Consider the following 22,128-nt stretch of genomic DNA (forward strand, 5'->3'; position numbering starts at 1 on the left):
ACCTCGCTTCCTCGCAAACATACGGCGCGCTGGGGAACTCACCGTCGTTGCCGTGGAGTTTGGCGGCGTCGACCCAGCTGCTCCAAGGCTGTCCCAGCATTATTTCTGGACTAGGCAACGATCTCCGCTCTGCAACAGTCGCCATTGCTGTGGAGCCTTCTCCCCGCTGGATCTGCTGCTGCTTCAGCTGCTGCCTGGCCGCTCGGCGCTGCTCCCCCCTGACGTCATCCTCGGCCCTTTCCGACATTCTTTCCGCTACAATGTAACAACACGAGAGTCAGCGCTGGTAGAGCTCGGGATAGGAGGACTTTTATACTGATTGACACGGGCATACGCGTGTTGTTTTCAGCAAACCCGCCTCTCAGAAAAAAAAAATCGCCCTGTGTGGTAACTTGATGTTACAAGTACAAAGCTTACACAACATACTGTTTAACGTCGAATAAATAGGCCGGCTGGCGATTCAGCTGAAGGTTGCTGGTTCCCTTGGCTGTGGCTCACTCGCTAGCTATCATTTAGAAATTTAAATTACATTTAATAATTGTAAACTATACTTAAGAATAACGATGCTATCAAATACAGTGCTTTGAGGCAAATTTGTGATTGGCTATAAATGAACAACAACAGTAATAATACCAATTTAATGCACAAGTTATTAGTTAATAAGGATCGCTTTTGAGATTTGACTCCATATAAACAGTTGTAAGATATACTAAATACTTTTTTAGTAATTGTGGGTGTGACATTAGAAGATGACTGACCATAACATATTTATAATTTATTACTGATTCTTTGTTTTCTTCCCATACTAAGAAAATGTGAGCTTTAACATCTGAAATATATGAGCCATAAAGCTGATATCAATATATAGACTTTCTACTGGTGACTTATGAGTGAAATACTATATTATAATGACTTTATGTTTAGAATGTATGCATTAGCTTCCCAATATTTTGAAAAATATGAGAGAAATACATTTAGAGATATTGACTTTGTATAAAAGGATTACGGTCAGTTACATTAGATTCCATTTAAAATAAAGACAGGGTCATGTTACTATTAAACACGTGTCTAAGATGTATTAATGCAAGACTTAAGAGATTTTTGAATGACATGCACAAACCTTTTAATTTCTAAGCATTTCAGATTTACAAAGTCTGTTATAATCTACCAAGTTTACTTTCACTTTCAAAATGAAACATTTCTCATTCTACCCAGACAGCATGTGCTCGCCTAAGTAAAGCTGAACAAGGAGAGAAAAAAAGAAACAAAACTAGAACTGGGATCCTTTTACATTCTTGCCAGAAACAAAACCTAGAAAAGTACAGATGTCTTATAAAGACGGTGTAACACACTGACTGAAATTACTTATAAATGGCACATCTCATCTGTTGTGGCGTTTAATCTTTAATATTAATCATGCAGTGTTGGACTCTATGTACCCATTTTACCCCTCTACCTGAAATTCTTACTCCAATTTGGCAAGTACTCCAAAAAGCCTTGGCCCTCTCAAGTACAGAGTTTAGTGTAGGAATGCACTGATATTATCAGATGAACATCAGTATCAACTGGTGTCAGTCTTCCTGACTGCTATCACCTACCAAATGCTGATTGGTTTCTGCTGCGTCAAATAAATCAGGTGATCACACGGTGTAATGAAGAGCTTAAATAGTTCAAGTACATTTAAAACTTCTCTTTGCTTTTAGCACAAAATGGTAATAAATAAAAGAAAACACAAAATGAGCAAACAAAGGAAGGAAAAAAAAACAGTATTAGTAAATTGTGATCTCAAAAATCTGTTTGAAAGTACAATTCTACCATCATGCATTTAAATGCAAATTAAAAACATCATCCTGAATATGCTGGCTGTGTGTGTGCTCAAACACTGTGATGAAGAGCATTTTTAAACACTGAAACTACAATAATGTCAATTTAACAACCTTGATGCCAGTTGGTTTAATGTTTTAACTGGATACAGTTATTTGACATGCCCTCAGATTTTTCATTTCTTCAAAACATCTGTTGCCTTTATTGCCATAGCATCATATCTGTAAGATCAAAGCAAAATGATCGCAATAGTGTAGTTTCAGGAACTCTGCCCAGCATAGCTGTGACATTCTTGTAGGAGGAACCAGTTAACAATTAGTGCACTGATCATAACAAGAGCATTTCAAGAGGAGGAGGACTGTGTGATTACCGTCATCCTTTCACGTACCCTCACTCATTAATTTTAGAGAACTACTGCTTCACTGGAGAGGAAATAATTTGCATATGTGACTTATTAGCACCATATGTTAGTAGCTGAGTAAAAGCAATAACATCCCAAAGGTAGTGACAACATGCCTCTGACACACACAAGAACGTCAAGCTTACTGTACCTGAAAGAGGTCACAAGTGCTGCATCTTTCCTGTGGCTTGGAGGAAGAGATTCCCCTTTCTATACGCTCCAGTATATGGTGATTGATGTTTTGGTAGAGAGCCAACTCTTCAACTGGAGCCTAGTCCAGCCCAGCTGGTCTTCCCTAGTTTTATGTTCTTTAGGATTTTTTTTTTCCTGTCCCTTTCAGTTTTACACCATGATTCACAGCAGACATTTCTACTCTACTTGGCTACATTACCTTGTGCTTTATTGCTCTGTAAGCACATTTAAAAACAAAAAACAATCTCAGTTTGACCCCCTCCTCATGTTCTTGCTGTTTTTTATGAAATCACCTTTAAGTAAATACTCTTAGTTAATTCCAGATTGCCCTCTCACAGAAGATTTTGCTCTAGTAAGGTGAAAAATTGAACACTCCCACTGGTCCTCAAGTCGCATCAAGCTTTTGTTAAGTTTATCTTCGTTTTCAGAATCAATACCCATGTCCAGACTGTAAGACTGTATATAAAGATGGAACAAGCAATCATGATGTCATTATTGTTTTTAGAGACAGAAACTCCCATAGGTGAATGAAAGGGTAAAGTGATAAGTTATCAGCTAATGCTAGCTGGACTCAGTATTATTTCAGAATACTTCCAGGAAATCTGAGATAATATTTATGACATTGTAAAAAAAATACTGAATACTTTTTTCTTTTTAATTACTGCCGTTTGCACGCAGTGCCATTATTATTATTATTATTTTTTAAACGAAACAAAGAGTACTTTCCACCCTTTTTTAATGAGTTACTGTCACTGATGACAGACTGCCTAATTGAAGTGCTAATATGTTGAAACAAGGTGCCAGCAACAGTAGCACTCTAGTCCAAATGTAAACCAAAGCTAGCCAAAAGAAAATTTAAATCATAAAATAACTGCTTAATACCTTAATTTAACAATAACTCAATTAACTTAACCTTGTAAAGCATCAAGAGCCTGACCAATATTGTCACCAAGAGACCTTGTACCAGCTACAACATAGCTACATCAGTAATCCTCATCCACTGTTTGCTTTTCCTGACATATAGATTGTAACTATCTGGACTAAAATCACCATCAGAGACGGATATACAGTTCTCACTCTCAGATAGGCTTGGCCTTTCTTTGTTATTGTGCACGCTGGAGGATGCAAATGCATGGTGTTGCTATATTGCTGATGTTTTGACACTCTATTTTTTTTGTCATATAAAAGATTTTTACTGGTATTACGAGGAACAGCCCTGCTGTACAGATGGAGCACACAGACAGAGATATCTGCTTATTACTACTAAGTAAAAGACTAATAAAACACTAGAATTTCACTCACCAAAACTGAACCACAAACGTCTAGATTAGGCTGTACCACACACCTGCCAATCAAAGTGACCACGCATTATGAAAGAGGCTTACCTGTCTATGAGGCATAAACTGTTTATTTGTACCAGGCTATAAAGATGTCTTACCGTCATTTACTTGGACATTTTAACATAACAGCCTGTAAAGATTGACTTGCTTTTGGGGCCAGTCTCAAATGACCATTTATTTATCTAGCACATCCATGTTGGATTCATTTTGTAGCCCAAAATTTGCCACTTGGTCAAACACAGCAGAAGCGTGTAATCATCGCAGATGATTTAATCCAGTGAGTCTAATCAAAATCTATTGTGAGTTCAAAGAACAGAACAAAGCAGATTAGCGGACGCTGGATCAGCCAGCTGATGTTGGATCTTTTAAGCAACATACAGAGAACAGATGCTGTAATAACGAAGACCTCTGTAACATTAAGTAGTCCAACATAGAAGTCTTGAAATTACACAATTTCTGTAATTTCCTTGATACTTACTGAGGGGCAGCTGCACTGTTGGTCTTTTTTTTAAATTCAAACAATTCATACACATATAGTAAAAAGAAAAACCTAATCTTAAAGCCCAATACAACAAGTAGTATAAAGCATATCCTCAGATGCAACTCACTGATGCTGTAATTGAACACTTCCTTGATACTGAATACTTTACAATAGAAACTGTATTCGGTGTTGGGCCGTTGTGATGGAAGTACTACATGACTAGGTATGATTATTCTGCAGCTATGAGGAAACATAAAAAACCCACCACATGTCAATACAGTTTTGAAATGAACAGCAGCAAGATCTTACCTTGGCAAAACAAGAAACAAGGAATTTATCTTTAAACTCAATCAGATGATCCACATCAGTTTGGGTGATTCCTGGCTGGCACACACACACTGGATAGGAAATCTGGAGACATACACAGACATGCATTGAGGGAAGATGTAACTATACCACACCTTTTCCTTTCTATAGTTAGTAGGTGCAATTTTTGAATTATGTGTAAAAAAACACTTTCATTCCTGTCCCCTTAGTGATCAATGGGGTGGCTGTAGCTCAGGTGGTAGAGCAGGTCATCTACTGATCGGAAGGTTGGTGGTTTGATTCCTGGCTTCCCCTAGTCTGCATGCCAAATATCCTTGGGCAAGATACTAACCCCAAATTGCTCTCTGATGCATCCATCGGAGTATGAATGTGTGTGAATGTTAGCTATAAGCTACTTAGAAAAATATGCTTTATAGCGAATGGTGTGAATGGGTGAATGCACAAGTTGTGTAAAACGCTTTGAGTGCTCAGATGAGTAGAAAAGCGCTATATAAGAACCAGTCCATTTACCACCAGTCCATTTACCATCCATCAACTTAGTCAACATAAAGATGCACATACATCTACAGGAATCCATTTTGTAGACATTTTTATATTTTTTGTTGTCTTCATACATTTAAGGCATATTGCTGTTTATTCAGTGGTGTACTGTACCATATGGATTCCACCAACTTTACATTTGTTAATCGAATGTTGCTTTGCAACCCTTTAAAACTTACAACCTAAATACCGTCAGAACTAAACCACACATCTTAAGTTTAAGTTATCTAATGTCAAAAATCTGTTATAATGAGCATGAAATCAAAATAAATTCACTGCAGGCAACCTGAATTCCAGGATTTACTGGTGCTACACATTAAAAAAGTGTATTGCTAATATACACAACAACTTTTAGCAAAAGCAGAAAGAAAAATAAGAATCTTACTGCTGCAAAAGTGGCAGTCCGAAACTATTTTCACACATCAAGTCTGGAAAATGTTCAGAGAGTCAGGTCGGGAGACTGTCCAGTGTTTTCTCTTCTCACATCTAGCTCACAGCAGAAGATTATTAATTGTTAATAGTAGAGCTGCCACGATTAGTCGACTAGTCACGATTACGTCGACTATTAAAATCGTCGACGACTAATTTAATAGTCGACGCGTCGTTTGAAGCTTTGTAAGATCCCAAAAGACGCAGGAATAAGTAGTAGGATTTAAGAGTGTAATAACGCACTGAAACAGAAGATGGCAGCACTGCATGTACAAGGATGCCAGCTGCCGTTAAACCCCGAAGAAGAAGAAGCTGTGTCCCAGAATTCATAGCGCAGCCCAGCTCAGTTTCCAACAATGGCGGCAGCTAGTTAGTTTTAATATTACTCTTATTATTCTTTTTGGGTCACAAAATAAAGTTTAACATATTTTCAGGCGAGAATGTAGCTGTGTAAACCTCAAATATCTGCTCAGTTTATCAAGACACCACATACTTTCAAAAGCGCTCCGACGTTTTCGGAGACGTCTGTTACCCACTAGCACGATAGCTAGCTGGGGGAAAGGCTCACTAGAGCCCGTGAGAACACCGGACTCCTGGCAAATCGTTTTCAAACCCACCGCCGTCTTTCGATACTCAGGTTAAACATGATATATAAGTCACTTAGATAACTTGTTATGTTATTGTTTGGCTTTTTTTAGTATTTTATTTGTTCCTGAGTGAATCGGTTTGGCTGAGATTAAAGTTATAGTTTTTACACAGCTGAATAAACATCAAGCAGACAGCTGATTATCAGAAGTGTGAGATGCTCAAGAATTTACTCCGGTGTCCTGTTATATTTTAGATAGCAAGGAGTTTATTAAACTTCACCGAAACAATCTGCAAATTTCATTAAAATTTAATAAACTATCATTTTGTCTTCATTTTTAGTTAGCACATACCTTAAACACTTAAAGCTGCAAGCTAATGATAGTTATATGAGAGCAGATGGGTGCTGGTGCAATAAGTTGTACGTTTTACGTCCAATGGATTTGATTAGTCGACTAATCGCAAAAATAATCGGTGACTAGTCGACTATCAAAATAATCGTTTGTGGCAGCCCTAGTTAATAGTTAGTGTGGTTTAGGTGAACAAGCTGCCTGGCTGGAAGGTTGAGGACACAGGACACAGTCACTCAGTGTAAATTCACCACAGTACTATCTGCGCTATTCTCACATTCGACAACACGTAATACATATAGACTATCTATCTATATGTATAGACATCTAGAAGTCAATACTTTCCTGTTAACTTTCAATAAGTTAGAGTGGGAAACAATTACAGAGTATTATGTAAACGCTGGCATATGGGTGTCTGTGGAACATGCTATTTAACCTTTCGACAGCAACAAAAATTCTGACTTGTGACAATGCAGAAGGGAAAAGTTTCAGCAGAACTAAAATATTAGTATTATATTTGATTCTGTATGCATGTGCTGTCAAACAACACTAACAGACAATTCTCACATCTTTGTCATAAATGCCAACACTGATAAAGTGGCAAAGAGCTAGTGCCACCATTATAGCCGTTGGCCTCTACGGTGTCACAGTATTAATACGGGCTTATAACATGTTTATCATTATATCAGAAAATTTGCCTAGAATACACTAATATATCATCTGAACATCAGTAACACTGACTTCTGACCAGCATGTAAGATTATGTTTACGGTGGCAGCAGCCGATGTCATCTGTTGTGTTATCTGCTTAATTTATTTATTCTTTTTTGTTGTTTTATCTTTCTCAACTGGGTGGCTAAATAACAAAAGCTACATAAAAACATGAGAAATAAAATGAGATTCAGACAGAAAAGATATGATCCAATTATCACAATGATTGGAATGGGGAACTGGTTATGCTGGATTTCCACCTTTATATAGATTCACTGAAAAGGCCTATACCGGTTAAGAACAATGTTAATAACATTCTTGCGGAATATAAACATACCAGTACCCGTAGCTTAGCCTTAGTTCGGTTGTGGTTTTGACTTGAGTATGTTAAAGGCCATGAGTGAAAGAACATAGCATTATGTCATTTCTTTAGAAAAACAGTTGTTGTCATTGGCAGACAGGTGCAACTCTGACACATAGATAAGAGAGAACACAGGAACCAGAATTCGTATTGGCTAGAATTGCTGCCACTTCTACTCGACACTAATTACACTATCGTAGTTATTTTTTTTTTTTGAATAAAAAAGACAACATTAACCTTCACCGGAAATACGGTATTTGAAAACAGACCAAATGTCTATAAGCCGTTGTGTCATGACATTAAGCTCAATCTAGTGTGGGTCTGTGACTGGTACAAACGTTACTAAACAGCACTGATGGCTAACGTTAGCCAGCTAGCAGGCTAACGTTAGCCAGCCATGACTAGCGCCAGCGAGGAAGCTGACAGCAGCCTGACAGCCCAGCAGAAGTCATTAGCCGCGGTCACATATCGACAACAACTTCACTCTTACCAAGGCTCTGGATCCTGTAGACGTAAGTCTGACACCTGGCTGATATATATCAACTGGATGCACAGGGTGAAGGAGACAGAAGACGGTGGAAAAGAGCGAGTTTAGTGCTCAGCCTCTGTGGAGGTCTTCACCTGGTGCTTCCATGTCTGTTTACCAGACTGCATTCTGGGACATGGAAAAACGTCACCGCGCCACGACGCAAGCGCGAACTGACCAATGACTGCATGGCACCGCCGAACTTCTCCACCAGGAGATTTTATTTATTTATTTATTTAAATTTATTTCTTTATTATTTTATTTTATTCCCCTGTTAAATGCAGTATTTACAATTGCATGAAGCCTGGGAGATATGTGATAGGGGAAAACATGACAATTAACATCTGCAATTTAAAAAAATTAATAAATAAAAAAAATACTACAACATGTTCACCAAACATATGTTTAATTCGATTTAGACGATTTAAATTGATTATCTAATAATTGCGGGCAAAAACAGAGATAACTATTATATGGGAATGAAAGAATCCTGAACTAAAATCTATGACAGAAGCAATGGTGGTGGAGGGGGGGTTAAAACCTAGTTTTGGGGCAAAGCCAGCACACTCTTAAAGGACTTTTTTATTACAAGGCTGCAAACGAAACAAATGATTCTATTTGCAGTTTTCATATCAGCGAATGCTTCAAACTACCTGCCCAAATAAGAGTCCCTGGGAATTTGAACATGGCTGCAGGGTGTCAAAACGTGCAGTGTCCTTAAAAAAGTGGAGAGAACTGGACAAGAGACATGTTCTGCAGAAATAGGAAAAAATGCAAAGACCTGACACAAGACGATATATGCCAAATTACACAAGAACTGAATTGAAAAAGCAGTGGCACGGATATTATGGAGTCATGAACCCAAAGTTGACATTTTTGGTTCAAATCATCACTATGTATGGAGGAGGCCAGGAGAGAGTTAAAACAGCGAGTGCCTACAGCCATCAGTAAAACACATTGGAGAATGTTATGGTTTGGGGCTGCATTTCAGCCTGTGGTGTCAAGAATCTTGTTAAAACCAAGGGAAATATGAATACATAAAAGTACTGTCAAATTTTGATTCACCATGCACCACCATATGGAAAGGGTCTGATTGGCAAACAACTTTTTTTTCCGGCATGACATTGATCCCAAACACACTTTTAGTGCAGGAAAAGTATACCTGGATAGAAAAACACAAAATGAAACACCATCATGTCTTACACTGGCCTCCCCAGAGTCCATACCTCAACATTACTGACGCAGTGTGATATCATTTGGACAGAAAGAAAGGAAGCCAACATCCAAAGAAGAGCTCTGAAGAAGCCTGGAGAACTATTCCTGAAGACTGCTCAAAGAAATTCAGAGGAAACCTTACCTTAGAGAGTTCAGGCTATCTTGAAGAATAAAGGCAATCATACACTGACAGACAAGCCAACTGCAATTGTAAAATTGGAATTGGCGTTGTAAAACTCAGTGTTTGCCTTATATACTATATTTCCATGGATGTTTGCACACATTTCAATAAACAACTGTAGCTACTTCTCATTTCTCTAGCACAATATAAATAAATGAGGGGTGGTTTAGGAGTTTCACACAGTATTATATGCAAGCTAATTAAGAAAAATAGCTCACCCTTATAGCACTTTGCAGAATTTATTCCAAAACATATAAGAAAGCTATACGTCTGTTTGAAAAAAAAAAAAAATCAGTTTAGTGCGATGGTTCATGACACAAATTAAGACACTCTATAAATGTCATCAGTCATCATGTCATCACCAAAACGTGGTTTTAACAATATACTTCCGTGTTGTTCTGCTCTTCCCAAAGTTAAAAAAAAAAACCCTCATCATATAAAGTTTTATCAAAAAGAAAACGCTCTGCATTTTTTTTCCAACTAAAGGTTTCACTTGTCTCATAAAATATCCAATGGCACCTATTTTTGCCCACTCCAGTCCGGTTGGTGGCGGTAATTTTTCAAACTAGCTTGCCAACCGAGGACTAAACCACAGAAGAAGAGCAGGAGACTGTCCACTTCCTGCTGCTCAATAAAGTTTTGCAAAGCCGCAGCACAAACATGGGGGCTGTTACAGATGGTAAGTAACCGTTCTCTTCATTTATATTAGCTATTCATACCACCTATGAGTAGTAACAATTATCTAAACCTTTAGAAATACTACTATACCCAGGCACATACCCATACCCGTCAAAAACGAACCAGTTGTGCATGGAGACGTGGGTTATTTTGGATACAGCTAACATCAAGTAGCCTTGTTAGCCGGTGTATTCGCTTTACCTGAATGGCTGTTATTTCGCCCGTATTCCAGATGAAGTTATACGGAAACGCCTTCTCATTGACGGTGATGGAGCCGGAGATGACCGCCGAATCAATTTGCTCCTGAAGAGTTTCACGAAATGGTGCAACTCTCCCGGGACCCCGGAGGAAGGGTAAGCGTGCTCTACATACCCAACTCGGTTGCCACGCATTTCTCTAAAATCGCCTAGAAGAATTTGGTCTGAGTCATAAAAAGTGCTGTAATTCTGTTCAGATTCACACAGTATCAGAGGATGCTGGGCATTCTGGCTCAGTGTGAATTTTCCATGGGGAAGACGTTGATGGTTTACGACATGAATCTTCGGGAAATGGAGAATTATGAGAAAATCTACTCCAACATCGGTAGGACTGGGTTTTGTGAGACTGTCCATTTATCTTCGCAACTGTTTACAAGTCACATTTTGTATTACCTGCTTTTCCAACTCGTTAATTTGTCCCCATACTACAGAACAAAACATTGCATCTGCACATGAGAAGATAGCAGAATGCAAAAAAGAAATTCAGAGGGCAAAGAGGATACGGAAGAATCGCCAAGGTAAGAAAGCTATTCAGTCAGCTGTCCTATTGACAAAAGACTCACGTTTTGTTATGTACCCCTTCTACAAGCTATACCTCCAGCTGTTGTCAATTCTCACCTGTAAATTCTAAAGATCTTGACATCAGTTAAAGCCTTACACCTATTTACTTGACCCTATCCCCACCAAACTATTTAAATGTGTGTTTCACCGTTTCCCTTAAATGTGCTGTAATCACACTGCTACTCGAGAGAAAAAAACCTGGCTCCTCTGATCATTAATAATTCTAGCCTTAATTGTAATCTTTCATTCTTCAGCAAAGCATTTGGAAAAAAAAAGTTTACAAACAACTGAATAAGTACCTTTCAAATCATAGTTTTTATAAGTACCAATCAAGGTTGAGAACCAGTCATGGCACAGCAACAGCTCTTACTAAAGTCATCAAAGACTCGAGGATCAATAATGATTCCCTGAAAGTTTAAGTTTTAGTTTTTCTTGATCTCACTGCTGCTTTCAACACTGTTGACCATGAGATTCTAATTCATAGGCTTCAGGACAAAGTTGGTTTAACAGGTCAGGCTCTTGATTGGCTCTCATCATATCTAAAGGGTAGAAGTTTAATGTTTCAGTTAGCAGTTTTAGATCAATCAGAGGTTCCTCAAGAGTCTATCCTTGGTCCATTACTATTTAACTTTTACATGCTCCTACTTGGTGCTGTCTTAAAGAACCATAATAAAGCCTACCATTGTTATGCGGATGATACACGTTTGTACTTATCACTTTCCTCTGATGATCTAACGTGTCATGTGTTTGATCCATGTGTTCATGTCAAGTTTGTCAGATTATTGCAATCATCAGGATGTCTTTAGATGATTCACAATGCAGCAGCTACTGTCCTTATTGGTGTGTGGAAATTTGACCACTTTACCCCAGTGATGAAGGAACTTCATTGGCTCCCATTACAATATAAAATTACCTTAAAATTCTTCTATTACTTCACAAAACTGTTTCACTCACCGGTACATTATGTATATAAGATGTAACTTGTCCAACTTCTCTCTTTCCTTACTTTTTCCAGAGTATGATGCTCTAGCTAAGGTTATCCAGCAGCACCCAGACCGACATGAAACACTAAAGTAAGTCAGTCCTTGCCTTCTGGTTAGTCAGATCTTTGCATTAAATTAAATGCATCCAATTTACAGTTGTGGTCAAAAGTTTACATACACTTGTAAAGAACATAATATCATGGCTCTCTTAAGTTTGCCGTTAATTCTACAACTCTGATTTTTCTCCTATAGAGTGATTGGAACAGATACTTCTTTGTCACAAAAAACATTCATGAAGTTTGGTTCTCTTATGACTTTATTATGGGTTAACAGAAAAAAGTGATCACGTCTGCTGGGTCAAAAATATACATACAGCAACATGAATTAGCAATTTTGGTGACTTAGAATGTTGTCAGTGAAATGATCTTCATAGCATGGCCTCTTAACTTCTTGTGAGTGATTATGAGTGACTACAGCTGGTGACTTCTCTGAGGCCAGTTAAATAGGGCTCATTGGATACAAACGCCCACAAATGGTACAATGGGGAGGTCAAAGGCGCTCAGCATGGATCTGAAAAAGAGAATTATTGACTTGAACAAGTCAGGAAAGTCACTTGGGGCCATTTCAAAGCAGCTGCAGGTCCCAAGAGCAACAGTGCAAACAATTGTTTGTAAGTATAAAGTGCATGGCACTGTTTTGTCACTGCCACGATCAGGAAGAAAACACAAGCTACCACCTGCTGCTGAGAGAAAATTGGTCAGGAGGATGAAGAGTCAACCGAGAATCACCAAAAAGCATATCTGCCAAGAATTAGAAGCTTCTGGAACACAGGTGTCATTGTCCACAGTCAAACATGTTTTGCATCTCCATGGACTGAGAGGCTCCCGTGCAAGAAGGAAGCCCTTGCTCCAAAAGCGGCACCTTAAGGCTCAACTGAAGTTTGCTGCTGATGGACAAAGATAAGACCTTCTGGAGGAAAGTTCTGTGGTCAGACGAAACAAAAATCAAGCTTTTGGCCACAATGCCCAGCAATATGTTTGGAGGAGAAAAGGTGAGGCCTTTAACCCCAAGAACACCATGCCTACCATCAAGCATGGTGGTGGTAGTATTATGCTGTGGGGCTGTTTTGTTGCCAATGGAACTGGTGCTTTACAGAGAGTAAATGGGATAATGAAGGAGGAGGATTACCTTGAAATTCTTCAACATAACCTAAAATCATCAGCCCAAAGTTTGGGTCTTGGGCGCAGTTGAGTGTTCCAGGACAATGACCCCAAACACACATCACAAGTGGTAAAGGAATGGCTAAATCAGGCTAGAATAAGGGTTTTAGAATGGCCTTCCCAAAGTCCTGACTTAAACCCCATTGAAAACATGTGGACAATGCTGAAGAAACGATGTCAGAAAGCCATTAAATTTAACTGAACTGCACCAATTCTGTCAAGAGGAGTGGTCAAAGATTCAACCAGAAGTTTGTGGATGGCTACCAAAAGCGTCTAATTGCAGTGAAAATAGCTAAGGGACATGTATGTAGTGCATATTAGCACTGCTGTATGTATATTTTTGACCCAGCAGACGTGATCACTTTTTTCTGTTAACCCATAATATAGTTATAAAAGAACCAAACTTCATGAATGTTTTTTGTGACAAAGAAGTATCTGATCCAATTACTCTATCAGAGAAAAATCAGAGTTGTAGAAATAACGGGAAACTCGAGAGCCATGATATTATGTTCTTTACAAACGTTTGACCACAACTGTATGTGCTTTAAGCTTTTGTGATGATCTGGCTATGAGCTCAGTTTTACTTTGTTCTTTGCAGGCAGCTTGAGGCGCTTGATAAAGAACTCCAACAGCTGTCTCACATTAAGGAGAATGTGGATGCCAAGGTAAAACCAAAATATCTCTTAAACGCTTTAGTTTTAACTTTGAATATTTTTTTAGTTAGCAGTAAAAATTCCTACTTGTTAAAATCTTGCTTTTGTTCCACTCAGTTGGAGTTGCGGAAGAAGCAGTTCCATGTGCTGCTCAGTACCATACAGGAGCTTCAGCAGACCCTTGAGAGTGAGTGCTTTTTAGTCTCAGTAGCTGTTAAAGTGTGCATCTTAGCACATTTGGTGTCACCTCACCTCGCTGATCAACTTTGTTTTCTAGACGATGAGAAATCAGACAATGACGACAACAGTCAGGAGAGCCCTGCAGAGAACGGAGAGTGAATATGTGGAGATCCTGAATTTAAAACAAAACTTGATTTTAATTGATTTTGTTGTCTCTGATACTTTTTTAAAATGTATTTTGAATAAAGCTGACTTGTCCACAGCTGCTTTGTTTAATTTATTCACCAAATTTTAGATTCATATTAACATTGTTGATCTATATTTATGTAAAACAGAACTGTTTACTTCAACTTAAATAATAATAATATTATAATATTAGATTATAATAATTTTCGGATTATAACTATTTGTTTTGCTGTTTTTAATTTACTGTGGGAAACCACAAGAGGGAGCTAAAGTTATTTAAGTAGTTACAAAGTGTAAAGGTAATGGACTGGTTCTTATATCTTGTTTTTCTACTGAACAATCAAAGCACTTTTAAGCAACTTACCTGCTCTGTCTCCTGAGTCACAGCCACCCCAGTTATTTACTCAGGTTTTGAGTTCAACATCTCAGCCAAACGGAAGCAGAGCAGTTCAGTTTGATTTGATATGGATTTTTTTTTAATGAATAGACTTCTCAGAAATTAGAACGCCTCATTAAGTATCTGACACTTAAAATATAATCAGAAAGGTCAAGTTAGAAAAAAACTCTTTATTTAAACAAATTTATGTGATGTGATGTCAAAATCATCTAAACAAATAAGAACAAAAAGCACTTTAGTAGAATTTACTCACACTAGTAAACCAGAGAGTTAACAGAGCTCTTAAGCCCAAAAAGACATTTATAATTTAGGATGGAGTGCTACATGTTACACTACATGTGTACATATAAACGGTCTCCCATCACCTGGCACCACTGACTGCAGAGCATTCACATCTAGAACTCGACCAGGTATGCACGGGCCTTCATGAGGCGTGTGACGCGATTCTGCAGAGCAGCCCTCTTGGTGCCAATGTCAGAATCCTCCTTCAGCAAGAACTCCAACTTTTCCTTGTCTTGAAGCATCTGCATCATCTCCCTGTGCAGCTGGATGGCAGCCTCTTGCAGCATGTGGTAGCGGATCACCAGTGGGATTTGATCAGCCAGACGCTGCCCAGCAATCTGAAAGAGGAAGTAGAAAAGACAGTTATGAATAATTTCAAAAATAGCCTCTGTGTAAACACTCACTGATTTTGTCCATATATTTTTCCGCTAAACATAAAGTAAACTTACTTTGTAATATGATTTAAGGTGTAGCATCAGTTCCTGAAGTGTAGCATGGTTATCCTTGGTGTACACATGTGTCTGCAGCTTGCTTCTGTGATTGTGTTCCTCCCCATCATCATCTTCTTGCTTGCTTTCACTCAAGCTGTTGCTGTATGTCCTGTCCTGGGAGTACACCAGCAGCTCCATCTTGAACTGAGTTCTTAGCATTGATTCAGCAGTGGCCTCTTTATCCTGCTTAATGGCTTCGATCTTTGCCTGGAAAAAGACTTTCAGTCAGTCTGAACATTTCTTAAAATGACAAAAATGATACTTTGACATAGTGCTGATAATGATTAAACAGTAAAACAGAGGCAAACTCAGACGATTGCTACCTTGGCTGTTTTTATTAGGTTAGGAAATCCAGTGAAGCTTCTCTGGGCCAGCTGTAGGAACACCCTTTTAATAGCATCTAAAGAAAACAGATATAAACAATAAAACCACTGAACTTGAAGTGATCGCATCATGGGTGCAGCATATTTCTGGGTAAATCTATTGTGTAATCCAGGCTACTTCAATAGTTTCAGTTTCAGCCAAACCTCAGTTTTAGAGAGGTCCAACAAGCAAAAGTGCAAGATATCAAAGTCAGTTGCTTTGCCAAAACCAAGAAAATGTAGTAAGTGTTAAACATAGACAGCACTAAAAACATTGAACAGTGAAGAAAAATGTTTTTATAACCGTGGAGATCACTTTTCAGATTGAAGGCATACATGACCGCTTATTCCAAATCTGGCAAACATCTACATTTTGTAAAAATGTGGAAATAAGCCATTAGATCTATGGAACAAAGTTTTATTAAGCTATGAAACAAAAGTCATTCTATATAGAAATGTCTCAAGTTCACCACCTAATCCGTTAAAACACAGCAATGCCTCTACTTTTGCCTGAACCTGTGAATTTGACACGCTGCTCTTTAATGACCATCTCATATCTGTCTGAAGCAGCAGGCTAAATTCAGAGGTATGTAAAAGCATTCTGTGTGCTCAAATTTAGCCAAATGAATCAAAACTCATTGGATGGTTATTCAATGTAGCATCTACTCAGAAAATCACAAAACTAGGACAAAAAGTGAGTAATTATCCAATATGTAATGCCTAGACTGTAACATCACCTGCTATGTCCTTGAGTTTCTTGACAGCTGGTTCTTCCAGCTGTTTGATCTGCTCCTTCACCATGACCTCAAAGGTCTTGTAGTTGATAAAGCCTGGTAGCTCTCTTCCACGGTACTTGTCTTCATATACCTCCACCTCTTTTTCAATTTTCCTGTTAACTGCAACACGAATGGTATACATCAGAGATGTGAAAATGGACTGCTATACACCAGCTCAGTAAAAATAAAAAGACTCACAGTTTTGTCCTGAGCGGTCCAAGTGGGCATTCCACTTCCCAAACTCTCGCCTGAGAGTAGAAAAAACATTCAAGCTCTCTCCACAGTTGAGCTCCTCTCCTGAAGTCAGGTTGATGGCATCCTGAGTGAATGCGGTCACTTTCTGCAGCACACACGTGTTAGAGGTATTTGATGTTTGTTAAGCAGAAATGCAAGGAAATGAACGTAGTCACATAAATGTTATGGGTGGTAAGGAAGCTCACATCGATGAGGAAGATGAGTCTCTCAGCCATATCAGAAGGAGGTCCGTTACCATATCTGTCCAGCTCTGTCTGAGTCTGAGCCAGTTTATCCTCTATCTGCTCTTCCAGTCTTGGCAGAGATCTCTGTAAATCAAACGGCAGGGTCACACACCTTACAGCTAATCACTCGGTTGTACAGGACGTTTGTTATAAGAACGCAAAATCAGAAAAAAATCACCTCAATGTGATTCACTAGCTCAAGGGTGAGTTTTTCAGCTAGTTTAGGAACAGTGGCGTGACCTTCACTGTAAAGAGTGCTGGAGCAAGAATAAAACAGGTTCTCAGTACTTTACTAGATGATTCCCACCCAAACAAACCTACAACAAAAAAAGAACAAAACAAAACAAAAAAACTTACTGGAAATAGGGATGATCTTTGAAGAACATCTCCTCTTTTTCTAGGGCTTCAGTCAGAGACACTTTCTCTGTGATCTCCTTCTGACCCCTGCACCTGACAATCATGTAGCCCTTATTCAGGTGGATGACTTCATTATGGACGATTTCAAGCACGTTCTCTTCTGTGCCTTTGTCCACCAGGTCAGGCTTAGTCAAGATACCTGAGTGAGAGAGGGAGATAAAGAGAGAGAGAAGACAACTTTAAAGTGAACTTAGACCTGTCACATCTAAAAGACTGAGTTGCAGTTTGCAAATATGTTCAAAAAAGAAGCCAGTATGATTGTGGAATGAAGTTTTATAGCTTTATGAAACATTATAACTGGGGTCCTTTTACCCAAAGTCCTCTCTCCTTCAGGATCCACCTGCTGCGCCATTTTCAAAGCCTCTGTGGTTGCAATGTCCACATTACACGGAACAACCACCAAGCTGATGGTTTCTTGTTTTGTGATAAACTTCTGGATCAGTCTTTTTATCTGAAAGTATAAATTCACACCATGCATGTAGTTCTTTCTACGGTACTTCCTATTCTTAAAGTGAAAACACCCATCTAAACCTAAAATCACACAAACTTTTAGAATTCAGGCAGTCGTTGACTGCAAAAGATTTTCACCTTTGCATTAAAAATAATCCTTATATTTAAAATGACGTTAGTTTGTCCAATTATTTTTGAACTGTTGAAAATGAGGGATTGTAATTATTAAACAATACTTTTGTTTACTTCTTGAATTAAAACTGAATGAAGTCTGCACTTGAATGCTTGACTTAATATGCATTGTAGTTAGTGTGCAGAGACAAAACTACAAAAATGTCACCGTCCAGAGACTTATGCAGCAAACCACATCTGTCTTATTTACCTGTTATTTGCCTAAGGTGCTTTGAAAACCAAAGAAGTCCCTATGAAGTTTTTCAGGGGGACCCTCAACTATGATACCTGATCGCCGATGTTCTCTGGCTGTCCTTTTACAGCCACCCTGGCAATGCCGGGCAGGTCGATGAGGGTCAGGTCCGGGACCTCAGGGGAAGCAATCTCCAGACTGATGAGCTCATCGCTGATCCCCACTCCGACCCCAGCCATTTCATTTTGAGCTGAAAGTACAAACAGACAAACATAACATGATATAACTAATGATTGCAGGACTGATCAGTGAAACCTTAAAGATCCGGTAGCTCAGTCAACCAGATTTACTAATTATGTGTTTGTATATTGTACCTTCTTCAATCTTTTTATCCACAGTTGTAGGATCTTCTATTTCCTCCTCGTGGCCCTGGTAACTTATCCTTCCAGTCCATTCTTCTCCTTCTTTCTTTCTCTTCATCTTGAGTTCAAGAGGGCATCTTGTTACAATGCCTAGATTAATGAAATGTGAATAAGAAAAGAGGGGAAAAATTAAAGATAATCTGATGAAATTATGAAAAACAGTAGTCTGTGTCAGACAGCACAAGAGTTGTTTGATACTCTGTCAATAGCACATCTTAATATTTGGTAACAGTATGAATAGGGAAGAGAAGCAATTATAAATGTTTCCAAATGTAAATGAGGCCATTGCTGTAGTGTGGCTCTTTATTTCCACCTCTAACACATTGCATGATGACATTGCAAACAGTGTGTTTCAAGCATATTGGAACCTTGAGTGAAGGCACAACAGAGTGAACGTTTTAAAAGCCAGGATTATTCATTCCCCTGATTATTCCCAGTCTACACTAGAACTCCTGGAGTATGATGTATCAGCTCGGTGTGTCTTTTGACATGGTTAAAAAAAATCTGTGAATGCTGCTTCAGAATCCCTTATTATCCTTTATTTCTTCATTTGAACCTTTATAATTATTCCTTATTTGCTTCTTTCTGACTCACCGCTGCCTCTCGGCAGTGCCACCCCGGACAGCGCCTCCAACACAGAGCTCTTCCCCGAGCTTTGGTCTCCAATCACGGCGATAGCAGGCAGCGCCAGGTCCTTCTCTACACCGAGAGAGCGGAGAGAGTCAATGAGGTCGATGCAGGGTCGGACTTTCTCCTCATACTGCTGGTTCAGAGTGCTCATGATGGTGATTGCTTTTCTCTCCGAAAGAACAAATGAATGCAGCTAAAATTAAAGTGACAAAGTCGCTGTGGCTTGTGAGCTGTTGTGTCGGAAGAAGACGGACTGAACCGGAGAAGTTTCGAATCGTCAGCCTGGCTGTAAGTTTCGTTTTCCCTCAGTTTCGTATACGTTACAGGTGTCTGTGTAAAAATGACGAGAGAGAGACTGGCCCATCCCGTCGTTTCAGTGACGGAGCACGCATTTAATAAGGCGTGTCAAACTGAGTAATGATGAACGTTAGCCAACAGTTTACGCTGCAGAAAACAAAAAGGCAGAAGACTTTCTAGAGACCTAGCCTGTGTTTACCTGGTGTATATGTTTAAGATAGAGCAGGCACTGATGGAAACTGGGCTAAATCGAAAGTATAATACAGGTTTTGTTTCCTTGTCTTTCGTTTCTCCTGCCTTCAGTAGGACCAGATTGTATATTATTTTTGTACTATTTCATTATTCTCAGATTTTTACTTCAGTGTAAGTTTTACTATTTTAAAGGGTTTAGTACGTTTAGCCTCACACATCTGGACAGCAGTAACACTTATGTGAGAATGCTGTTTGTGAACTTCATCTCTGCCTTCATTACAGTTCAACCCCACAAACTGGTTAAAAAACTAAGGAACTGAGGACTCCGCTCTTTGTGCACCTGGATTTTGGATTTCCTGAGCGATAGACCCTAGAACGTCAGGATGGGAGAGCACACCGCCTCCACCCTCACTCTGAATGTAGGTGTTCCACAGGGATGTGTCCTCAGTCCCCTGTTATATTCACTTTTTACCCATGACTGTTCTCCAATTCATACCAGTAACACCATTATAAAATCTAGTACAGAGATTTAGTCTACAGAGAGCATCTGAAGTGATAGTGTGACAACAACAACCTACATCTGAACACAGCCAAGACCAAGGAGATAGTAATCGACTCAAGAAGAACAAAGCGATCTGAGCATTTCTCCCTCTACATTGACAGGGAGGAGGTAGAAAGGGTAGAAAGCTTTAAGTTCCTCAGTGTCCATACCTTACCTAGTCCATAAACATTTCCCACCAGGTAGGAAAAGCACAACAAAGGCTTTACTTTCTCAGGAAGTTGCGTCAGGCCCAATTACCCGAAAAACTGCTAACCAACTTCAACAGCTCCACCATCAAGAGCCCTCTGACCTACTGCTGTACACTCTGGTTCAACTGCTGTACTGTGGAGGTCAAGAGAAAACTGCAGTGGGTAGTGAGGGTGGCAGAGTGGGCAACTGGTGCTTCACTAACTCCCCTCAGAGACATTTATGCTGGCAGACTCGAGCGGAATGCCAGCATCATCATCAAGGACCCCTCGCACCCTGGACACTCACTTTTTACCCTCCTTCCCTCTGGTAAACGCTACAGGTCGATCAGGTCAAAGGCAGACTCAATAAAAGTTTCTACCCACAGGCTGTAACTTAACTTAAAATAACTTTAACAAATATGGACAAAATTATTTGTATATGATTTTTTCTTGCCATGAAGCACCGACAATGTTTTTTTAGATTTTTAGCTGGAAGGAATTAAACAAAGCATATCTCATAAACATGGTATGTAACCTATAACAGATCTTATTGTAGTTGTACTGGATCTTAGGTATTTTGTTTCGGGGTTTTTTTTTTTTTAAATGAAAAGACCACATGTTGCAGTACATGTGATAGGTCTCCACATCAACTGATACCACAGACTGCAGCACGTCAATGTCTAGAGCTCCACCAGGAATGCACAGGCTTTCACGAGCCGTGCGAGGTAAGATTGCAAAGTTAGAGAGTTATGAAAAGCTTTAAAAGAAGAAGCAAACTAAAATACAGATTGTGTGTGATGTACATTCTCTAAATTCATTATTCTGATTGCCTTCTTCTTCATCCTCCTCTTTCTTGCTGCTGTAGGTCCTGTTCTAAGAATAAACAAGAAGCTTGAACTCAGTTCTCAGCATTGATTCAGCAGTGGCCTTGTTTTCCTGTTTAATGGCTTCAATCTTTGCCCGATAACAGGTAGCCAGATGCATAAATGTGTATGTGTAGAAGTTTTTATATTTTGGGGCATACAGAAGACAAAAATGTAAGAAAGAGAGAACAGGAGATTATTTTCAAATACTAGACCGGAAATTTAAAGCTTAAATGTACAATGCTCCAATACGTTTAAGAGTTCTTAAACCAGGTATTGATGTGATGCTGAATGATGTTTTTGTGAAAAATGTTGCAAAGCAAACTGAAGTACACTAATTTTATGTCGTTTAGCAATACCATGGAAATACACAAAAAAGGAGAAAAAAGATTCTTGGCTCTCATAAAAACAAACCAATTATTTTGAGTCAAATGCAGCTGAAATAGATAAAATCAAAGTTTTATTTATCAAACTAATAACTGATCTCATCCTGAAATAATATAAATGCAGCATAAATTAAAGTTGGGATCTGAGTTTGTAATCTGTAAACATCTACTGAAATAGATTGTCACCAAACCAGAAAAACCTGCAGGGTTTTGGAATCACATGTTTATTGTGCAGCTATTGTGTCAGCTCCAGTAAGTCACACAAATGCACAAAATCCTGAAACCATGAACATAAACATGCGTTAGGAAATGTTGCTCTCTTGTTTTATGTATGGCAACTGCATTGAAGGACAAGATTCAGTTTTCACGGTATTGAAAGTAACAAAGACTGCAGACTGATTACAGCTGTAAA

The 22,128-nt window shown here is 38.9% G+C and overlaps 3 protein-coding genes across 5 annotated transcripts in view; 1 reads left to right on the forward strand and 2 right to left on the reverse strand.

The window, feature by feature from the left end:
* atxn7 (ataxin 7) overlaps positions 1 to 8,197 on the reverse strand; it is a 28,863-nt gene extending 20,666 nt beyond the window's left edge. Inside the window, exons 1-3 of one of the 3 annotated variants that reach the window (XM_084927787.1) lie at positions 8,030 to 8,197; positions 4,547 to 4,648; positions 43 to 255 (exon numbers count right to left, since the gene is read on the reverse strand). In XM_084927787.1, coding sequence (XP_084783913.1) covers positions 43 to 247 — 205 coding nt within the window. In that variant the 5' untranslated portion in view covers positions 248 to 255; positions 4,547 to 4,648; positions 8,030 to 8,197. Of the gene's footprint in view, positions 1 to 42; positions 4,649 to 5,489; positions 8,009 to 8,029 lie in introns of those variants that run through there. The other 2 variants (XM_084927786.1, XM_084927788.1) reach the window with 2 other exon arrangements.
* Positions 8,198 to 10,065: 1,868 nt separating this feature from the next.
* thoc7 (THO complex 7) lies at positions 10,066 to 14,255 on the forward strand. The gene is made up of 8 exons (XM_084927791.1): positions 10,066 to 10,140; positions 10,372 to 10,492; positions 10,594 to 10,721; positions 10,828 to 10,914; positions 11,973 to 12,030; positions 13,759 to 13,825; positions 13,931 to 14,000; positions 14,091 to 14,255. Exons 1-8 carry the CDS (start codon positions 10,122 to 10,124, stop codon positions 14,150 to 14,152), a joined length of 612 nt encoding a protein of 203 aa, XP_084783917.1. The 5' UTR covers positions 10,066 to 10,121; the 3' UTR covers positions 14,153 to 14,255.
* A 475-nt stretch (positions 14,256 to 14,730) lies between these two features.
* LOC146386633 (interferon-induced GTP-binding protein Mx-like) lies at positions 14,731 to 19,553 on the reverse strand. Its single transcript, XM_084927793.1, has 12 exons — positions 19,214 to 19,553; positions 18,572 to 18,709; positions 18,293 to 18,447; positions 17,696 to 17,834; positions 17,324 to 17,522; positions 17,145 to 17,223; positions 16,928 to 17,050; positions 16,686 to 16,827; positions 16,449 to 16,607; positions 15,673 to 15,749; positions 15,308 to 15,556; positions 14,731 to 15,196 (listed from the first exon to the last, which is right to left on the reverse strand). Exons 1-12 carry the CDS (start codon positions 19,398 to 19,400, stop codon positions 14,972 to 14,974), a joined length of 1,872 nt encoding a protein of 623 aa, XP_084783919.1. The 5' UTR covers positions 19,401 to 19,553; the 3' UTR covers positions 14,731 to 14,971.
* Positions 19,554 to 22,128: the final 2,575 nt, after the last annotated feature.

This window comes from Perissodus microlepis, chromosome 5, assembly GCF_051167445.1.
Source record: "Perissodus microlepis isolate ML-2025 ecotype Zambia chromosome 5, ASM5116744v1, whole genome shotgun sequence".
Taxonomy (NCBI): domain Eukaryota; kingdom Metazoa; phylum Chordata; class Actinopteri; order Cichliformes; family Cichlidae; genus Perissodus; species Perissodus microlepis.